The sequence below is a fragment of the Bubalus kerabau genome, chromosome 5 (genome assembly GCF_029407905.1).
Source record: "Bubalus kerabau isolate K-KA32 ecotype Philippines breed swamp buffalo chromosome 5, PCC_UOA_SB_1v2, whole genome shotgun sequence".
NCBI lineage: Eukaryota > Metazoa > Chordata > Mammalia > Artiodactyla > Bovidae > Bubalus > Bubalus kerabau.
The window spans coordinates 11297232-11315119 of NC_073628.1; the positions used below are offsets into that span (position 1 = coordinate 11297232).

A 17888-nucleotide genomic window follows, 5' to 3' on the forward strand; every position below is an offset into this window, starting at 1 on the left:
AGATACCAAAGGAACATTTCATGCAGAGATGAGCTCGATAAAGGACCTAAATGGTATGGACCTAACAGAAGCAGAAGATATCAAGAAGAGGTGGCAAGAATACACAGAAGAACTGTACAAAAAAGATCTTCATGACCCAGATAATCACGATGGTGTGATCACTGACCTAGAGCCAGACATCCTGGAATGTGAAGTCAAGTGGGCCTTAGAAAGCATCACTATGAACAAAGCTAGTGGCGGTGATGGAATTCCAGTTGAGCTATTCCAAATCCTGAAAGATGATGCTGTGAAAGTGCTGCACTCAATATGCCAGCAAATTTGGAAAACTCAGCAGTGGCCACAGGACTGGAAAAGGTCAGTTTTCATTCCAATCCCAAAGAAAGGCAATGCCAAAGAATGCTCAAACTACCACACAATTGCACTCATCTCACACGCTAGTAAAGTAATGCTCAAAATTCTCCAAGCCAGGCTTCAGCAATATGTGAACCGTGAACTTCCTGATGTTCAAGCTGGATTTAGAAAAGGCAGAGGAACCAGAGATCAAATTGCCAACATCTGCTGGATCATGGAAAAAGCAAGAGAGTTGCAGAAAAGCATCTATTTCTGCTTTATTGAGTATGCCAAAGCCTTTGACTGTGTGGATCACAATAAAATGTGGAAAATTCTGAAAGAGATGGGAATACCAGACCACCTGACCTGCCTCTTGAGAAATCTGTATGCAGGTCAGGAAATTCTAACCAACAGTTAGAACTGGACATGGAACAACAGACTGGTTCCAAATAGGAAAAGGAGTTCGTCAAGGCTGTATATTGTCACCCTGCTTATTTAACTTCTATGCAGAGTACATCATGAGAAATGCTGGGGTGGAGGAAGCACAAGCTGGAATTAAGGTTGCTGGGAGAAATATCAATAACCTCAGATATGCAGATGACACCACCCTTATGGCAGAAAGTGAAGAGGAACTCAAAAGCCTCTTGATGAAAGTGAATGTGGAGAGTGAAAAAGTTGGCTTAAAGCTCAACATTCAGAAAACGAAGATCATGGCATCCGGTCCCATCACTTCATGGGAAATAGATGGGGAAACAGTGGAAACAGTGTCAGACTTTATTTTTCTGGGCTCCACAGTCACTGCAGATGGTGACTGCAACCATGAAATTAAAAGGCGCTTACTCCTTGGAAGGAAAGTTATGACCAACCTAGATAGCTTATTCAAAAGCAAAGACATTACTTTGCCAACAAAGGTCTGGCTAGTCAAGGCTATGGTTTTTCCTGTTGTCGTGTATGGATGTGAGAGTTGGACTGTGAAGAAGGCTGAGCGCCGAAGAATTGATGCTTTTGAACTGTGGTGTTGGAGAAGACTCTTGAGAGTCCCTTGGACTGCAAGGAGATCCAACCAGTCCATTCTGAAGGAGATCGGCCCTGGGATTTCTTCGGAAGGAATGATGCTAAAGCTGAAGCTCTAGAACTTTGGCCACCTCATGCGAAGAGTTGACTCATTGGAAAAGACTCTGATGCCTGGAGGGATTGGGGGCAGGAGGAAAAGGGGACGACAGAGGATGAGATGGCTGGATGGCATCACTGACTCAATGGACGTGAGTCTGAGTGAACTCCAGGAGTTGGTGATGGACAGGGAGGCCTGGCGTGCTATGATTCATGGGGTCGCAAAGAGTCGGACACGACTGAGTGACTGATCTGATCTGATCTGATCTGATGTCAAGTCTTTGTTGTGACACATGGGATCTCTGTTGCATTATGGGGAACTTTCATTGTGGCACATGGACTTTCTAGTTGTGGCAAGCAGGCTTAGTTTTTCTGCGGCATGTAGGATCTTAGCTCCCCAACCAGGGGTCAAACCTGCATTGCAATGTGGATTCTTAACCACTGGACTACTAAGGAAGTCCCCATGATATGGATTTTAAATGTTGTATTTTCATTATGATGTAGTTTAAAGTACTCTCTAATTTCTCTTATGGTTTTTTCTTTGTGCTGTGCTATATGTGTTTAGTTGCTCAGTCATGTCCAACTCTTTGCAACCCCATGGGCTGTAGTCCACCAGGCTCCTCTGTCCATGGGGATTCTCCAGGCCAGAATACTGGAGTGGGTTGCCATGACCTCCTCCAGGGGATCTTCCCAACCCAGGGACCGTACCCAGGTCTCCCGCATTGCAGGCAGATTCATTACCGTCCGAGCCGCCAGGGAAGCCTGGTTTCTTCTCTGATCCATGATGATTTACAAGTATAATGTTTAACTTGTAAATATTTAGTGGTTTCTCAGTGTGGCAGTTATCAACATATTGGTCCTCAGCTTCAGACAGACACTTCAGTACCTGTTGTGTAGTCATGGACTGGACTGAAAGCATGTCTCCCTTTCAGTAAGCACCATGTTAGGCTCTGTCACTAGAGGGCACTAGATGGACACTGCAGGAAGAAAGGGGCTTTGTTTCCTGGTTCCAGCCTGCGATGTTTTGGTTTTTCTTGCTCCTGCTGCACAGTCAGAGGTGCGTATGCGTGAGGACATCCAGTGGTGCTCTGCACCCCCTGTGTGCCGGCAGGGGATTGGGAGCTCACTGGTCTCAGCCCCAGCCCAGGCCTGGTGATCTTCACTCTGCCTCTGGCTCACATCTGCAGCAGCATCCTGATCCCCTGTGTCCCCCTGCCCACCAGCCTTGACTTCCTGCACCCCGAGGGTTGTTTCCGAGGGCTTTTCCTATGTGGACCCCACACCCTCCAGGCTCTGCCCCTGCAGGAATGCCTCAATTCTTCTGCACACCCACTTACCAGCCTTGGCTCATTTCATAAAAGTGAAGGTTCCTCGGGTCCTCCCAAAAGAGACACGATGTGCCCCTCATGGCATTCTACACAACATTGCATCTGATGGAGAAACTCATTTCACAGCAAAGGAAGTGTGGCAATGGGCTTATGCCTCTGGAAATAACTGGTCTTAACCACACATACTTCGTCGCCTGGAAGAAGGTGGTGTAATTGAAAAGTAGGATGGTTCACGGTAGACTCAGTTATAGTATCAGTAGGGAGACAATATACTGAAAGGATGGGGGTTTTATTCACAGAATGAAGTATGTCTTTGAATCGGAGACCATTATATGGTACTGTTTTCCCCCCAGCCAGCATACATGGGTCCAGGATTCAACAGGTAGGAGTGGGAATGACTTCTCTCACTATTACACCTAATAAACCACCCCCAGAGTTTTTTGCCTTTTACACTGAAAACTTTGAGCCTGCTGATTTGGAGATCTTAGTTCTCAAGTGAGTCATGTTCCACAAGGAGACAGAGCAGTGTATTACTGAACTGGCAAATGAGGTTGCCACCTGGTCAATCTGGGCTCCTTATGCCACTAAATCAAAGAACAAAAAGAAGCGGGGGCATCCAGCCTACTGGCTAGAATGACTGATCCTGAGTCACAAGGGAAAATTGGGTTGCAGCTACACAAGGGAGACAAGAAAGACTATGTCTGGAACCCCCAGAGGATGCTCTGGGGGCACCTATTAATACACCCATGCCCCCCACCCAAAAGTAGAACTCAGATCCTTTAGGAATGAGGATTTGGGTTACTCTAACAGTAAAGAGTTCCAGAAAAGCATCTATTTCTGCTTTATTGACTATGCCAAAGCCTTTGACTGTGTGGATCACAATAAACTGTGGAAAATTCTGAAAGAGATGGGAATACCAGACCACCTGATCTGTCTCTTGAGAAATCTGTATGCAGGTCAGGAAGCAACAGTTAGAACTGGACATGGAACAACAGATGGTTCCAAATAGGAAAAGGAATACGTCAAGGCTGTATATTGTCACCCTGCTTATTTAACTTCTATGCAGAGTACATCATGAGAAATGCTGGGGTGGAGGAAGCACAAGCTGGAATCAAGATTGCCGGGAGAAATATCTATCACCTCAGATATGCAGATGACACCACCCTTATGGCAGAAAGTGAAGAGGAACTCAAAAGCCTCTTGATGAAAGTGAAAGTGGAGAGTGAAAAAATTGGCTTAAAGCTCAACATTCAGAAAACAAAGATCATGGCATCTGGTCCCATCACTTCATGGGAAATAGATGGGGAAACAGTGGAAACACTGTCAGACTTTATTTTTGGGGCCTCCAAAATCACTGCAGATGGTGATTGCAGCCATGAAATTAAAAGACGCTTACTCCTTGGAAGGAAAGTTATGACCAACCTAGATAGCATATTCAAAAGCAGAGACATTACTTTGCTAACAAAGGTCCGTCTAGTCAAGGCTATGGTTTTTCCTGTGGTCATGTATGGATGTGAGGGTTGGACTGTGAAGAAAGCTGAGTGCCAAAGAATTGATGCTTTTGAACTGTGGTGTTGGAGAAGACTCTTGAGAGTCCCTTGGACTGCAAGGAGATCCAACCAGTCCATCCTAAAGGAGATCAGTCCTGGGTGTTCATTGGAAGGACTGGTGCTGAAGCTGAAACTCCAGTACTTTGGCCACCTCATGCGAAGAGTTGACTCACTGGAAAATACCCTGATGGTGGGAGGGGTTGGGGGCAGGAGGAGAAGGGGATGACAGAGGATGAGATGGCTGGATGGCATCATCAACTCGATGGACATGAGTTTGAGTGAACTCCAGGAGTTGGTGATGGACAGGGAGGCCTGGCGTGCTATGATTCATGGGGTTGCAGAGTCGGACACGACTGAGCCACTGAACTGAACTGAATAGTAAAGAAGGCTTCCCTGGTGGCTCAGTGGTAAAGAATCTACTTGCAGTGCAGGAGACGTGGGTTCAACCCCTGGTCCAGGAAGATCCCCTGGAGAAGGAAATGACAACCCACTCCAGTATTCTTGCTTGAGAAATCCCATGGACACAGGAGCCTGGTGGGCTATAATCCATGGGTCACAAAAGAGTCAGACACAACTTAGTGACTGAACAACAACAGGTAAAGAACCCAGAGCAGCAGCAGAAGCTTGAGCTGTGGGAAAGGGAATTATCAACATAGGAATAGTAGAAGGAAGCCATGGTTATCAACTACAACTTTGTGACTAGTTATAAAAGTGACCAATTACAAAAACGAGAGCTCTGGTAGTTTTTTGTGTTTCTTTGTTCCTTGCATGCCTGTGTTTTTAGGGCTTCCCTGGTGGCTCAGTGGTAAAGAATCTACCTGCAGTGCAGGAGCTGCAGGAGACACAGGTTCAATCCCTGGGTTGGGAAGATTCCTGGAGGAGGACATGGCAACCCACTCAGGTATTCTTGCTTGGAGAATCCTATGGACAGAGAAGCCTGGCGGGCTACAGTCCATAGGGTCAAAAAGAATCGCACATGACTGAAGCAACTTGACACGCATGCATTTATTTGTATATACTGACCATTTTCTCCTTTTTACCTTTCTATTGACTATTTGTTAGAGGTCAACTTCATAATTTAATCTTTATGTAATAGAATATTTAGTGAGACCATGACAAATTGTGGAGTAATTAATATAGTCAGCTATGGATACCGTGATTGTTGGGACTGTATGTCTTCTCATTTTAGGGGAAGAGTGAGAACGTCACTTAAAAAAATACTTTTATCTATTTGACTGCATCGGGTCTTGGTTGTGACATGCAGATTAGATGAGGCTGCAAAATCTTATTTGTGGGGTAATCCTAATCCTAACCCTAGTTCCCTGACCAGAAATCGAACCCAGGCCTCCTGCATTGGGTCCAGTGCACCACGAGGGAAGTCCCGAGAATGTCGCTTTTAAGAATAGATATATGTTGTCAGTAAGAATGCAGCATGGAAGTTCAGATAAGTGTAGAATGGTGCATGAAAGCTGAGTAGCTGAAAAGACGGACATGAGATCTGCATTCACCTTCAGAACCTGTCCTGTGATTCCAGACTGGACCCGGTATTTCTCCCTTTCAGTGAGCACAATGGTAAGCCCTGTCTGTAGAGGGCGCTGGAGGGATACTGAAGGAAGGAAAGGGCTTGTCTTCCTAGCTCCCATAAGCTCTGGTTTGCTTTTCCTGCTCCTGCTCTGTGGTCTCAGCGGTGCATGTGTGAGGACAGCTAGGATATCAGATGGTCCTCTCCAACCACATACCAAGAGCGGGCACTCCCTCAGCAACCTCACGAACCTGGTCCATGCCTGGTGACCACTTTGCTGTGGCCCTCCTGTCGAGGATAGCGCATGCTCCACGCCTTGGCATGCATGGCAGTTCCTAACTCTGTGCGCTTGCCCCCTCAGCCTTGTTTATCTCTGCCCTGGATCACTTTTCCCCACGCCCTCAGGCATGGACAGTGTGTATCCACAGCGGGGCCCACCTCCACATGTCTGCTCACGGACCTTGGCTCTTCTCCCCAGAGGGTTGACTCCCGTGGCCCTCCATGCCTGGCATGGACATCATGTGCTGCAGGCCTTGTGCACCTGGGGCATGCTGTGTGCACCTGCCCAACAGCCTTGGCTCATTGTGCCCTAGAGGGTTGTTTCCTGCCTGGCAACTGTGAACCAGCTCTGCCCTGGCCAACCAGTGAACTTGTTCACCACCCAGTGGGCTGCCGTGAGGTCTATACCCCAGATTTGGGGGTGGGGGACCCTACAAAGTTTGTCCTCAGCCCTCAGGTACACTTTTAGAATTCTCTTTACATTTTTATAGGGCTTTCCAGGTGGGTCAGTGGTAAAAAAATCTGCCCACCAGCACAGGAGACACAGGAGATGCAGGTTTGATCCCTGGATCGGGAAGATCCCCTAGAGGAGGAAATGGCAGCCCGGGTCTCCCACATGGCTCAGATGGTAAAGCATCTGCCTACAACATGTAAGACCTAGGTTGGATCCCTGGGTCGGGAAGATCCCTGGAGAAGGAAACATCAGCCCACTCCAGTACTATTGCCTGGAAAATCCCATGGACGGAGGAGCCTGGTAGGCTACAGTCCATGGGGTCGCAAAGAGTCGGACACGACTGAGCGACTCTACTTTCTCTTATAATTTAAGGATTATATTAAACCTGCCATGTTTAAATTACTAGGTGGTTTCTGTCTTGTGATTGGACTTAGATTGGACCACCTAGTTATCTTATTGTTACTGATTTCTAACTCAATTCCATTATTGTCAAAAAAACGTGCTCTTTCTCCTTTTAAATGTACTGATTATTGTTTTATGGTTCAGCATGTGGCTTGCACTGGTCATTACTCTGTGTACGTGGAAAACACTGCATTTTATATTCATATGTATTATAAATAACTTAATAAGAAAAACATTTTAAAATAGTCTTTATATTTACTCAGATACTATTTCTGATGTACTCCATCCCTTTCAGAGGATCTGAGTTTCCATCTGTTATCATTCCCCTTCAAGCCAAACAACTCCTTTAGCATTTCTTTATAGCGCTGGATTGCTGGCAACAAATTCTCTCAGTTTTATACCTGAAGTATATTTTTGGTAAATTTAGATTTCTGAGTTGACCTCTTTTTCTTGCAGCACTTTAGAGATGGTGTTACACTCTCTGCTGGCCTCTGATTTCTGGTGAGCAGCCAGTTGCTAATTGTTGTTCCTCTATATGTGGTTTGTTTTTCTCTTGCTGCTTTCAAGATTTACTCTTCATCTTTAGCTTTTGACTATGATGTTCCTAGATGTGGCCTTTCTGTGTTAATTAAGGTGGCTTTGTGGAGTATCTAAAATCTGTACATTTCTTTTCATCAAATTTGGGAAAATTTTTGCTTTTTTTTTTTTTTTTTTTCTGCTTTCTTCCTTCTCTTTGCCTTCTAGGATTCTAATCATACATTTGTCAGACTGTTTGACATTATCTAACTGGCCTGGGAGACTTTAAAAAAAACTCTTTTTGTCTCTGTTCTGCAGCGTGGGGCGTTTCTATCGGTTTACCTTCTAGTTCATTGACCAGTTCTGTAATCTTTTTTGCTGTTAAATCTATCCATTTGATTAAAAATGTTTCAGTTGTTGTAATTTTTATTTCCAGAGTTTCTATTTTTCAAAAGTCATTTGTTTCTTTGCTGAGGTTGCCTATCTTTTTATTCACTGAGAACATAATTTCATGGCTGCTTTATTATCCTTGTCTGTTAACTCCAGTATCTGGGTCACCTCAGTATTGGTGTCAGTATTTATTTGAACATTAAGTTGTGGAGACTCTGGCTTGTATTATTTGTCTCCAAAGAGTGATGGTTCTTTTATCAGGCAGTTAGCTTGGGTGGATTGTTGTTGTTGTTTAGTTCTTAAGTCCTTTCTGGCTCTTTTTTGACCCCATGGACTGTAGCCCTCCAGGCTCTTCTATTTGCGGGATTTCCAGGGATTGAACCTGGGTCTCCTGCATCGGCAGGCAGATTCTTTACCACTGAGTCACCTGGGAAGTCCGTTTTGGGTGGATATACAGTGCAGACCACACTTACGGGGCAGCAGCTCCAATCTCAGTTTAGATTTTCTGTCTTTAGCTGAGTTGCTTGAATCTGAACAACACATTTGTGGTCCAGAGCTTGGGCAGAGATGTGGGCAGACAGAACTTGGTGATTGCTGCCTCTTCCCTTCTGAGGCTCCCATCTTTTCCTCCAGTGGCTTCAGTTGCCCTGGCTCAGTACTTGTACTGTGATTGTCCACCAGCATAATGTACCTACTGCTTTGTCAGCTGCCAAGTTATAAGCGGCAAAAACAGGAAACTTTCTCTGCACAATTTCCTCCTGAGTGTGAACTCCCCGTCAAACTGTCTCCCTTCATTCTCTAGTAGTCTTTAAGTAGCTGTTTTTCATATCATATTCAGGTTTTACAGTTATTTGTTGGAGGGGTCATTCTCAAGCATAGTACTCAGTCATTATTAGACATCCTTAGGTGTAGGCTTGGAGAAGGCAATGGCACCCCACTCCAGTACTCTTGCCTGGAGAATCCCATGGGCTGAGGAGCCTGGTAGGCTGCAGTCCATGGGGTCGCTAAGAGTTGGACACAACTGAGCGACTTCACTTTCAGTTTTCACTTTCATGCATTGGAGAAGGAAATGGCAACCCACTCCAGTGTTCTTGCCTGGAGAATCCCAGGGATGGGGTCGCACAGAGTCGGACACGACTGAAGCGACTTAGGAGCAGCAGCAGCAGGTGTAGTCTATTTAATCCATTTCTTCCATATTTCCTCTATTTCTTATTTGGCTCACCTGTTTCTATTTTCTACTTTTGCTCTGGTTTTAAATAATATGGTCTTATCTCTTGACTTGCTAGTAATTCTTATTGGATTTAGAAATTGTATATAAAAAAAAATTATAGCACCTCTAGATGTTTTTTCTTCCAGTCTTTTCTCTGTTACACCAAGAGAATGGGGGCTGATCACCTTAATCCACTCAGAGACCACATGGTTTGAGGTTGCATTGGGATTTTGATAAGCCTCAGTCTGCCTGTTTCACCTTGTTCCTAGTAAGGAGCCCTCCTGAGCTTTGAACTGAAAGACCTATGTATTCACCAGTCCCTGCCCCATTGTGGGTCCTGAATTCTAATCATCAGCACCATTAGCCTGCCAAAAATTTGATTGCGCTTTTCAGAAGTTTGAGGTTTAGCTTTATAGCTTCTGGCCCTATACAGCTTCAGTGTTTGTAAGTATCTTAAAGAAGAAATGTGTTACGTCTTTAAGGCTCTTTCAGTCCCCAGTTTTGTTCTTCCAGTGTTATGAGAGCACTAAGCTCCACTGGCTTCTCTGGTCCCCTCTGCCTGGGCAATGCTTGGATCCTCAGCCTCTTGCTCAAACCCAGAGTCAGCAAATGCTCCCAGGGGAAAGTCTGCTGCAAACTGTCAGCTCATGTCCCTGATTCTACTTCAGAATTTTAGAGCCTTTCATCATCTTTCCTTCAGCAATTCTCTAAGATCTTTTTAGACGACTTTCATATTTTGTCTGGTCTTTCTAGTTCTCTAATTGGTCAGCTAGAAGCAACTCCATCCTATTAAAAGTCAGCACTTTTAAAAGTGTTTATTTTCTTCCTTTGATCTTTGAAAACTAACTGCCCCAAGCAATCAGTTTACATCACATCTTAAAAATATATTCCTACTGCTAAGTGAAAAAAGAAAAGCAAACTATGTTATGGCATAGTCCCCATAATCACAACCATATATAAAATATAAATACATAGCACTAAAGATATGATATTATTTCTGGGGTAGGATGTAGCTATATTTTTTCTTTTGTAAAAATGTTTCTGAAATATTACACTGTCTGTAAGAAATTATGCAAGTAAATGTAGATTGTCAAGGAGGGGAGGGAGAAGGAACTCAGTGACTGAGATACAGAAGTGGGAAGACTAACTGCACAAATATAACTTCAATTTTATATCACATGAATGCATTAACTATCAAGATAAACAAAGGAAGAAAGAGGGAGGGAGGGAGAGAGGGAGGTGGGAAGGAAGGGAGGAAGGAAGGAAGTAACACACACACACACCCGCAAGAGACTCCTGGGACTACAAAGTGGCATTTATACTGGGAGTGAGGAAAACAAACATTTGATTGTACTTACTAGCTGCAAAGACTGCAGAGAACAATCCAGCCCTGATTCATTTGGGGACACAAAAAAATCTCCTATCTTTCAGGGATTGTGATGAGTAAAGGGGATAATATTCCTGTAAGAGCTTTTATGAAAAGATTCAAAATTGGGCTATTGTCATTTTTTATACAGACGAAGATACAGTACACATAGATGGTGGTTTTGTTAGGACTTTTTAGATCATGTCTCCCAATTATAGGGATGAGATCTTAGGTATTTTCTTAGAACTCTGTAGAAGTAAAATATTTAAAATATCTGATAAATCTTGACAGCACAGCTGATTAACTACAGCCTCTCTTTCCCTAGGACTTCATTGTAGGCTTCTAAACTAGGGGTCAGCATACCATGGCTTGAGGGCACATCTAGCCCGTTTTGTATGACCCTCAAGTTAAGATTAGACTTACATTTTTATGTGGTTGAAACAAAATCAAAATATTTGTGTCATGGGTCATTCATCTGAGTTTCATCTCTGGCTGCTTTTGTGCTTTGATGTCAAAGTTGAGTAATTGCAACAGAGGCCACATGGCCCTCAAGATCTAAAATATTTACTATCTGACCTTTAACAGGAAAAGTTTGCCAACTTCTGGGCCAAAGTACTTCCGAATAATGAGTTTCATGGGGCAGCTTTCTGGTGGGGCGGAATGACCGCACCCTTGTCTTTTGCCATGAAACCTCCTAGCGCTTTCCCATTCTGACACTGGGCTCAGTCACATGATTTGCTTTGACCAATGGGAGTTGAAGAGACACAGTAGAGGCTTGAACTGGGGCTGCTCCCTATAGCTTGATTTCCTGCTTCTCTGCCACTGTCTAGTCAACCAACCCAGGCAAGCCTGCTGGACAGTAAGTCATGTGAAGCAGAGTCATTCTAACAGAGTTCAGCCTAGGTTAGCCAGAAGTCAATGATCTCAAGATCATGACAGCTGCTTGGCTGACCCACAGCTGACCACAGACACATGTGTAAGCCCAGCAGAAACTACCCAAACCCAGTCAGATGAGCTGAGCCCCAACACTCAAGAACCATGCACCGAAGTGTGGTGGTGGGTCTGTTACACCCAACTATTCCAAGCAACAGAAAACTGATACTACGGGCACACCAATGTTTAAAATTTCTTTTGCCAAAACAGGCTAGGGAACATTTCACTCTCCCGAGGACAGTTCTGGGCTCTGACGGGGGAAGACTGAATTAAACATGGAAGTCTGAAACTCCAGAGATGGGGGTGGGGCATCAGATCACATCTTTTCTGCAAAAATATCTTGTACTCACAATGGGATTCAAGGAATACCCATATCTGCTCTGTGGCTCAATTTGCCCACTGGACCAAGTAGACACTAAGGTTAGGCTAGGCTAGGACTTGGCACCCCTCTTAACTGCAGAGGGACTGAGCAAGGCAGAGACTCCATCATTTATGGAAAAGAATTTATTTCCTATTTATACAATGTAAAAAAAAGTACCTTGGGTATAAAATCTAAATGTCTGATGTGTGCTCAGTCAGGAGCCCAGAAAAGTCACTCTTTGCATCCTTCAATCATTAGTGTGCAGTGCAGAGGAGGGATTGGGAGCTGCTCCTGTACTAGGGTCAGTGGAAAGTTCCCTTGGGAAAAGCCACAGAGCCCTTGGTGAGGAAGAAGGCAGAGGGCGGGAGGGAACGGGGGTGGGACTGCGGCAGGAGGCTGGGAAGGGACGTTCAGGAGTCTGCACTGGGGACGCGTTAATGTGCTGGAGGGCGGCGCCTCCTCTTCACCTGCTGCACACTGGCCGGCTGGGGCCTGTCCTCGGAATGTCAAGCTACTTCCTAGCACGCAGGGCTGGCTGCCCCCTCTGCAGAGCCCCCAGTGTGACTTCTGTCAGGAAGGAAAGGCGTTCATTGATGTGACAGAGAACGGTCACCTTCGAACTTGCATGAACTCCATGCGCAGCCATAAAGAGTCCTGGTAGAAGCGAGGATCGCCCAGCCTCACAGCTGTCCGTTTGTAGAAGTAACAGTACAACACTGCCGCTGTGGAGAATAAACAGGAAAGAAGAGTCAGGGATGCACCCGAGTGAGTGTTTGTTTCAGGGGAAGAACATGACCAGACGAGGCCGAGGGGCCCTGTCCCATGATTTCCCAGTGACTCCCAGAAAGGGCAGAGGGCAGTGGTCTCTCCTGGTCTTGGCATGGCTGTTCCACTCATCTCACGCTGGTTGTGATGGGCTGGGAAGCCAGGATCAAGGCCCTCGCTGCCAGAGCCACAAATGGGGCCAAAGTGAGGCCTGAGGTTGCTGTGGTTCTTACCTAACCTCTGGAATACAAACAATGTTTGAAGTCCATCTGTCCAGACAAAGCGGTTGGAGTTTTTCCAGCGTAAGTTCTGAAGGAGACAAGAGTAGACAGAGAAAAGTGAATGGCCAGATGAGGCCCTGACATCTCCAGCCTGGTGAGCTGCAGAGATGCTGCTTGATTTAGTATCGGCCTGATCTCATCCCCTTCTTTCTTTCCACAGCCAAAGGAGTGTTTCTCAAACAAGCTTCAACAAGTCCCCTTGTGTTTTGCTGCAGAGGAAGTAATTCTTTTAACCCTGAGGGAGTAAGTCTGAACTAAGCCATTTATTTCCTTTCATCCCATTGCCTTGGCCAATGAGAAATGATACACATTATCTCAGGAGTTCAGCATGGTCACTGTCTTGCCTTGGAAATCTGAGGCTTGGTTCCTGTCAGATAAAGGCTTGGTGCCCTCAGGGTTTAATCAGATTAGCAGCTTCACAGTACAAAGCCAGGACTATTTTGGCTCTAGGAACCTAAGCAGAGACAATCCTCTCTGGGAAGCACCTTGAGACTTTGGCACTGCGCTGCTTCTCCCCTGTGAGTTCTTGTTCTCTCTGGGGAATCACAGGGGCAACCTAATGGGAGGTTTAGTCTGAGAAGGTGCCTTTAGTAAAGAAATGCCTGGGGATCCCTGAGGTTTTAATGTGTTCCATTAAATGAATGCAAAGAAACACGAGATGCCCACAGAGAAGAATTTGTGGAGCAGAAGAAATCTGAAGGAATTCCCTGGTGGCCCAGTGGTTAGGACTCCGCACTTCCAATGCAGGGAGAATGGGTTTGATCCCAGGTCGGGGAACTAAGAGCCCATAAGTCACTAGGTACGGCAAAAAAAAAAAAAAAAAAAAAAAAACCCATGAAAAACAAAAAAGAAATCTGAAACCACAAAAACACAGGCTTCGAGGCCTATGTTAGATCCAGAGGGAGGCATCTCAGAGGCTCGTTCTCCTAACGTAAGTGATTGGGACACAGCAGAGGGCTCGTGGCACTCCTGCCTGGCTATTTCCCGTGGGACACTGATGCCTAAGGATACCCTGTATCAACACACACCTGCCCAAACAGCTAATGATGGAACAGATTCAATTTCCTGTTTTAACCTGCAGGTCTTTGGGGGCAAAATGAATCAAACGTTCCACAAGTGCCCCTCGACTCCTGGATAAGGCTGTTCTTCAACACATAAGGTTGAGAAAAAGTGCCTTATGAAATTCTCATGTGTCAAGCTCCAGGTTGGACTACATTCATTTCACCTGTTTCTTATCAAGGATTCTGTGAGATAAACATCCAGAGATGCTAGGTTCCCACAGATAAAACATTCCACGTCCTCTAAGGACTCAGAGCCTCCCTCTTACCATGACCCAGACATGAAGAGAGATGCTCAGGGCGAAGTACACAGCTGTCAGGATGATGGTCCCTTTGAACTTATGGAAGAGGAGGTTGACCAGGCCAGCCTGGAAGACGAAGGTGTTGAAGAACATGAGGAAAATGATGATGATGTTGAAGAGGATTGCGATATCCTGGATGCTGCAAACATGGAAAACAAAAGGACAGCCAAATGGAGGTCTGGGGAGCACCCAAGAGTCGGCCCTGAATCCTAAGGGACACCACGAGGTCTGTCCTTGCCTCTGAAACACCCCCAGAGGTAGTGTGGGTTTTGAACCCCAAATGACATGAAATTAAAACTACCCGCTACCTGTTGGTCCCATCAGTTGAGTTGCAGTCTATGGACAAGGCTTTCCTGCTGACACTCCCAACTCAACAAGCCTCCGAGGCACCTGTGAGAAGCAGCTAGTTTCCTCCTTGTATCCAGAAAATGCCAGCCCTGTCAAATAACCTGGTGCCTAGTGCCATTCAAGTGTTGGTTCAAATGTCCCCTCTTCAGAAACTTTTCTTTCACCCCACTACCTTCTTCTCCCCATTCCACATACTTCATGTCCACTGTACAACATTTATTACTATTTGAAGTTATTAAAATATTTGTTGTTTCTCTCCACTAGAATGGAAATCCCATCAAACAGAACTCGTCAGGTCCACCACTGCAACTATAGCACTGTCTGGTAGGTTGATGAACATTTGCTGAGTGAAGACAGGGTCTAAAATTGTGGTTTTCTGTTTAGAACTTGCCTCATGGAGACTAAAAATCACTGTGGACGAAAAATGACAATAGCTTCCATCCTCTGGGATACATATATGTTATCAATATGGTTATTCTGGAAATTTCCTGGTGGTTCAGTGGTTATGAATGTCTTCCAGTGCAGGGGATGCAGGTTTAATCCTGGTCAGGGAACTAAGATCCCACATGCCACAGGGCAACTAGAGAACCCGTGCTGCAATGAAAACCCAGAACAGCCAAAAAAAAAACACATTATTTTTACTCAGGGCCAGGGCAGCGAAAGTGCCAAGTCCTAACCCCTGGACCGCCAGAAAGTCCCTGATAACCCCTTTATCTGACATTTTGCAACCCTGTTTCATGGCACTGTAAGACACTTTCTACTCACAGATGGAGATAATGACAGTGTCAACAATCTGACCCTCTTTTTCTATGTGCACTGCTTCCTGTGTCCCAAACCCTTGTTAGAAGTATATCAAAGCAGAAGTATCAAAGCAGTGTATCCTGTGACATGTCTATGGACCATGAAGTACCCAAGACAAACTGCAATTTTATTTTCCCTGATATTTCTCTATTAATAACTTTAAAACGCTAAATCATGCTTTTTGGGGCTTCTGAAATGATTGGGTTGAGCTGCGCAGTCCCACTCACATGAAGAGCACCAGCTGAATGACTGGAGCCATTCGGAGTAGCTCAGAGAAGGAATTGACAAAGAGGTCATAGGACAGCAGCAGGAACTGCAGGGAGAGCACCAGGCTGTAGTTACTGGTCTGGAGCATCTTCCTTCTGCTCTCTTGTGCCTCCAAGGGCACATTCCACAGTTCCTCAGAAAACAACTACTGGTCCTCCCCCAGGCACTGAGTTCTTCAGAAAGGCAGCTGCTTCCCTTGCTCTAAGACAAGGGTCTGTTAAAACCAAAAAAAAAAGGAGAGAGAGAGGTTAGAAACTCAACAGTACAATAAATATTTACTTAGGACCTACTATATGCCAGGCACCATTCTAGGTGCTTGTGATACATCGATGACAAAACCAACAACAAAAAATGCCAACTAGTCATTCCTTCCAGGGACCCTCACCCTCAAACCTGTCTCCGTGCCTGGAACCCTCTAAATGTAGAGCTCTTTCTAACCAGTTTTGAGTCCAAAGGAATCTAGGGAAAATACACAAAGTGACTGTCTGGTCATACAGCAATAATAATTCTAATTGCAGAAGCAAATCTTTGTATTTCACTTATAATTCTAAGCAGAACATTATTTAAATCTCTCCATTACCCTTGAGGTGGAAGACACACTATTACTCTCTCCATTTTATAGAGGGGACAATTGAAGCCCAGGTAGGTAAAACAATTTGTCCAACGTCATGTTGCTAGTAATTGGCAGGGCTAGCATTCAGATCGAGGCAGTCTGGGTCTGGAGTCTGAGGGCTTAACTACTGCACAAAGCTGCCTCTTACAAAACTGACAGGTTTACATGTAACTAGGCAGGAAAGGGCTTCCCAGGTGGTTCAGTGGTAAAGAATCCACCTGCCAATGCAGGAGACGTAGGTTTGATCCCTGGGTTGGGAAGATCCCCTGGAGGAGGAAATGGCAACCCGCTCCAGTATTCTTGCCTGGAAAATTCAATGGACAGAAAAGCCTCGTGGCTACAGTCCATGGGGTCACAAAGTGTCAGACACAACTGAGCATGCACACAGGCAGGAAAAACATGGGCAGAGAAGTGGTTAGTGGTTTAGGCAGAAAAAGCTGAGAGGAAATAGTGCTCTTCTAACGTTAAAGATTATGGTAGTGACACAATGGCACCAGGTAAGGGAGGCTGGGCCTTTATTTTCATTTATTCCAAGACAAAGAAGCTGCTCTGGGGTTGTCCTATGACCCTCTCCAGCTGGATCAAATCCATAAGCAAATTTCAAAATGTTTTGAAGTGTTACAGAATGATTAAATCAACATCTGTAAAATGTTACTTTACAAACTCTGCATATTTACTTCCTTATTTAATCCTATATCCATTTTAAGAACTAGCTGTTTTTATGCTTATAGCCCCACTTTACACAGAGGCTCTGAGAAGTTGCAGAACCTCGTCCACCTCACCTAATGAAGTGCCACTGAGGATGTACAATGTGGTTTTCTCTGAGCCGAGTTTCCTTATTCATCAAATAACACTGATAGTATCACCTATGTACCCGCACCATGATAAACTTGTCAACCAAGAAAAATTCCTTTAGTCCTCGAAAGTACTCTGCAAGATGGGAAAGAATTATCCGCATTCTACAAGCAAGGACAGTGTCAGAGTTCAAGCCGTTCCTCCAGGATTCACAACTAAGTGTGATACGAAAGCCCTTGCTCTTAACCGCTACTTCACAGGCCGCCACAGAAGGCTATTGTGAAGCTCCGTTAAAAAGAACCGTTCACCGCCATCACTAGGGAAGGATGACCATCATCTCGGGCTAGCGTAGCGGTGATTTCGCAAGGTAATGAAGCAGTTCGGTCTTCTCACCGCTATTTGCCGCGTTCCCTCGGTAGAGCAGAGCAATTTTCCCCACCCGTCCCAACCCACTTTTAAATGGGACTGCCTTAGCGAAAAACCAAAACCAAAGCAATTAACAACGAAATTCCGACTTCTGGCCTCTTTACACACTCCTCAACAAGGACTCACCTCAGAGGCCCAACGTCGGTTGTCATGGGGATACCACCCTGGATTCCGGAAACCGGCTTTAAACTCCGGAAGTAGATGGCGGACGCGGGCTCAGCCTGCGCCGTGCTACACGCTTGTCCTCGGCTTTCTCTCCCGCTCTATGGCCGACTCGGCCGCCATGTTTGGGCCCCCGCTCTCCTGGGATCGCCTCTCTCCAGGCCTTCCCAGCGTCGCCGCGGCCTGTTCCAGGGCTCCTAGATCCGGCCAAGGCCTCCCGTTCACCCCGCGCGCCGCCTTGCGGAGGGCCAGCCCCTGGCCAGAGGCTTCGCCTTGGCCCGAACATTTCCGCTTCAACGGAATCGTGGGGCTGAGGGTG

The 17888-nt window shown here is 45.6% G+C and overlaps 2 protein-coding genes across 4 annotated transcripts in view; both read right to left on the bottom strand.

Moving 5' to 3' along the window:
• The window catches only part of SDHAF2 (succinate dehydrogenase complex assembly factor 2), a 188821-nt gene that overhangs the window by 53666 nt on the left and 117267 nt on the right, over nt 1–17888 (bottom strand). The gene's annotated exons all lie outside the window — the stretch shown is intronic.
• Nucleotides 9894–17677, bottom strand: TMEM138 (transmembrane protein 138). 3 transcript variants are annotated; one of them, XM_055581123.1, is made up of 5 exons: nt 17534–17677; nt 15534–15787; nt 14125–14296; nt 12750–12825; nt 9894–12473 (listed from the first exon to the last, which is right to left on the bottom strand). In XM_055581123.1, exons 2-5 carry the CDS (start codon nt 15659–15661, stop codon nt 12361–12363), a joined length of 489 nt encoding a protein of 162 aa, XP_055437098.1. In that variant the 5' UTR covers nt 15662–15787; nt 17534–17677; the 3' UTR covers nt 9894–12360. The 3 variants fall into 3 exon arrangements, with proteins under 3 accessions (XP_055437098.1, XP_055437100.1, XP_055437101.1); XM_055581125.1 differs by lacking the exon at nt 17534–17677 and adding an exon at nt 16969–17247; XM_055581126.1 differs by lacking the exon at nt 17534–17677 and adding an exon at nt 14466–14547 and having other exon boundaries at nt 15534–15643.

Excerpts from the sequence above, each read along its gene's own strand:
- TMEM138 (XM_055581123.1), bottom strand. The coding sequence starts at position 15,661 with ATGCTCCAGACCAGTAACTACAGCCTGGTGCTCTCCCTGCAGTTCCTG. Across the intron at positions 14,297-15,533 it reads ATTCAGCTGGTGCTCTTCAT|CATCCAGGATATCGCAATCC; the intron begins GTGAGTGGGACT and ends CCATGTTTGCAG. Across the intron at positions 12,826-14,124 it reads CTCTTCATGTCTGGGTCATG|AACTTACGCTGGAAAAACTC; the intron begins GTAAGAGGGAGG and ends TGTCTCCTTCAG.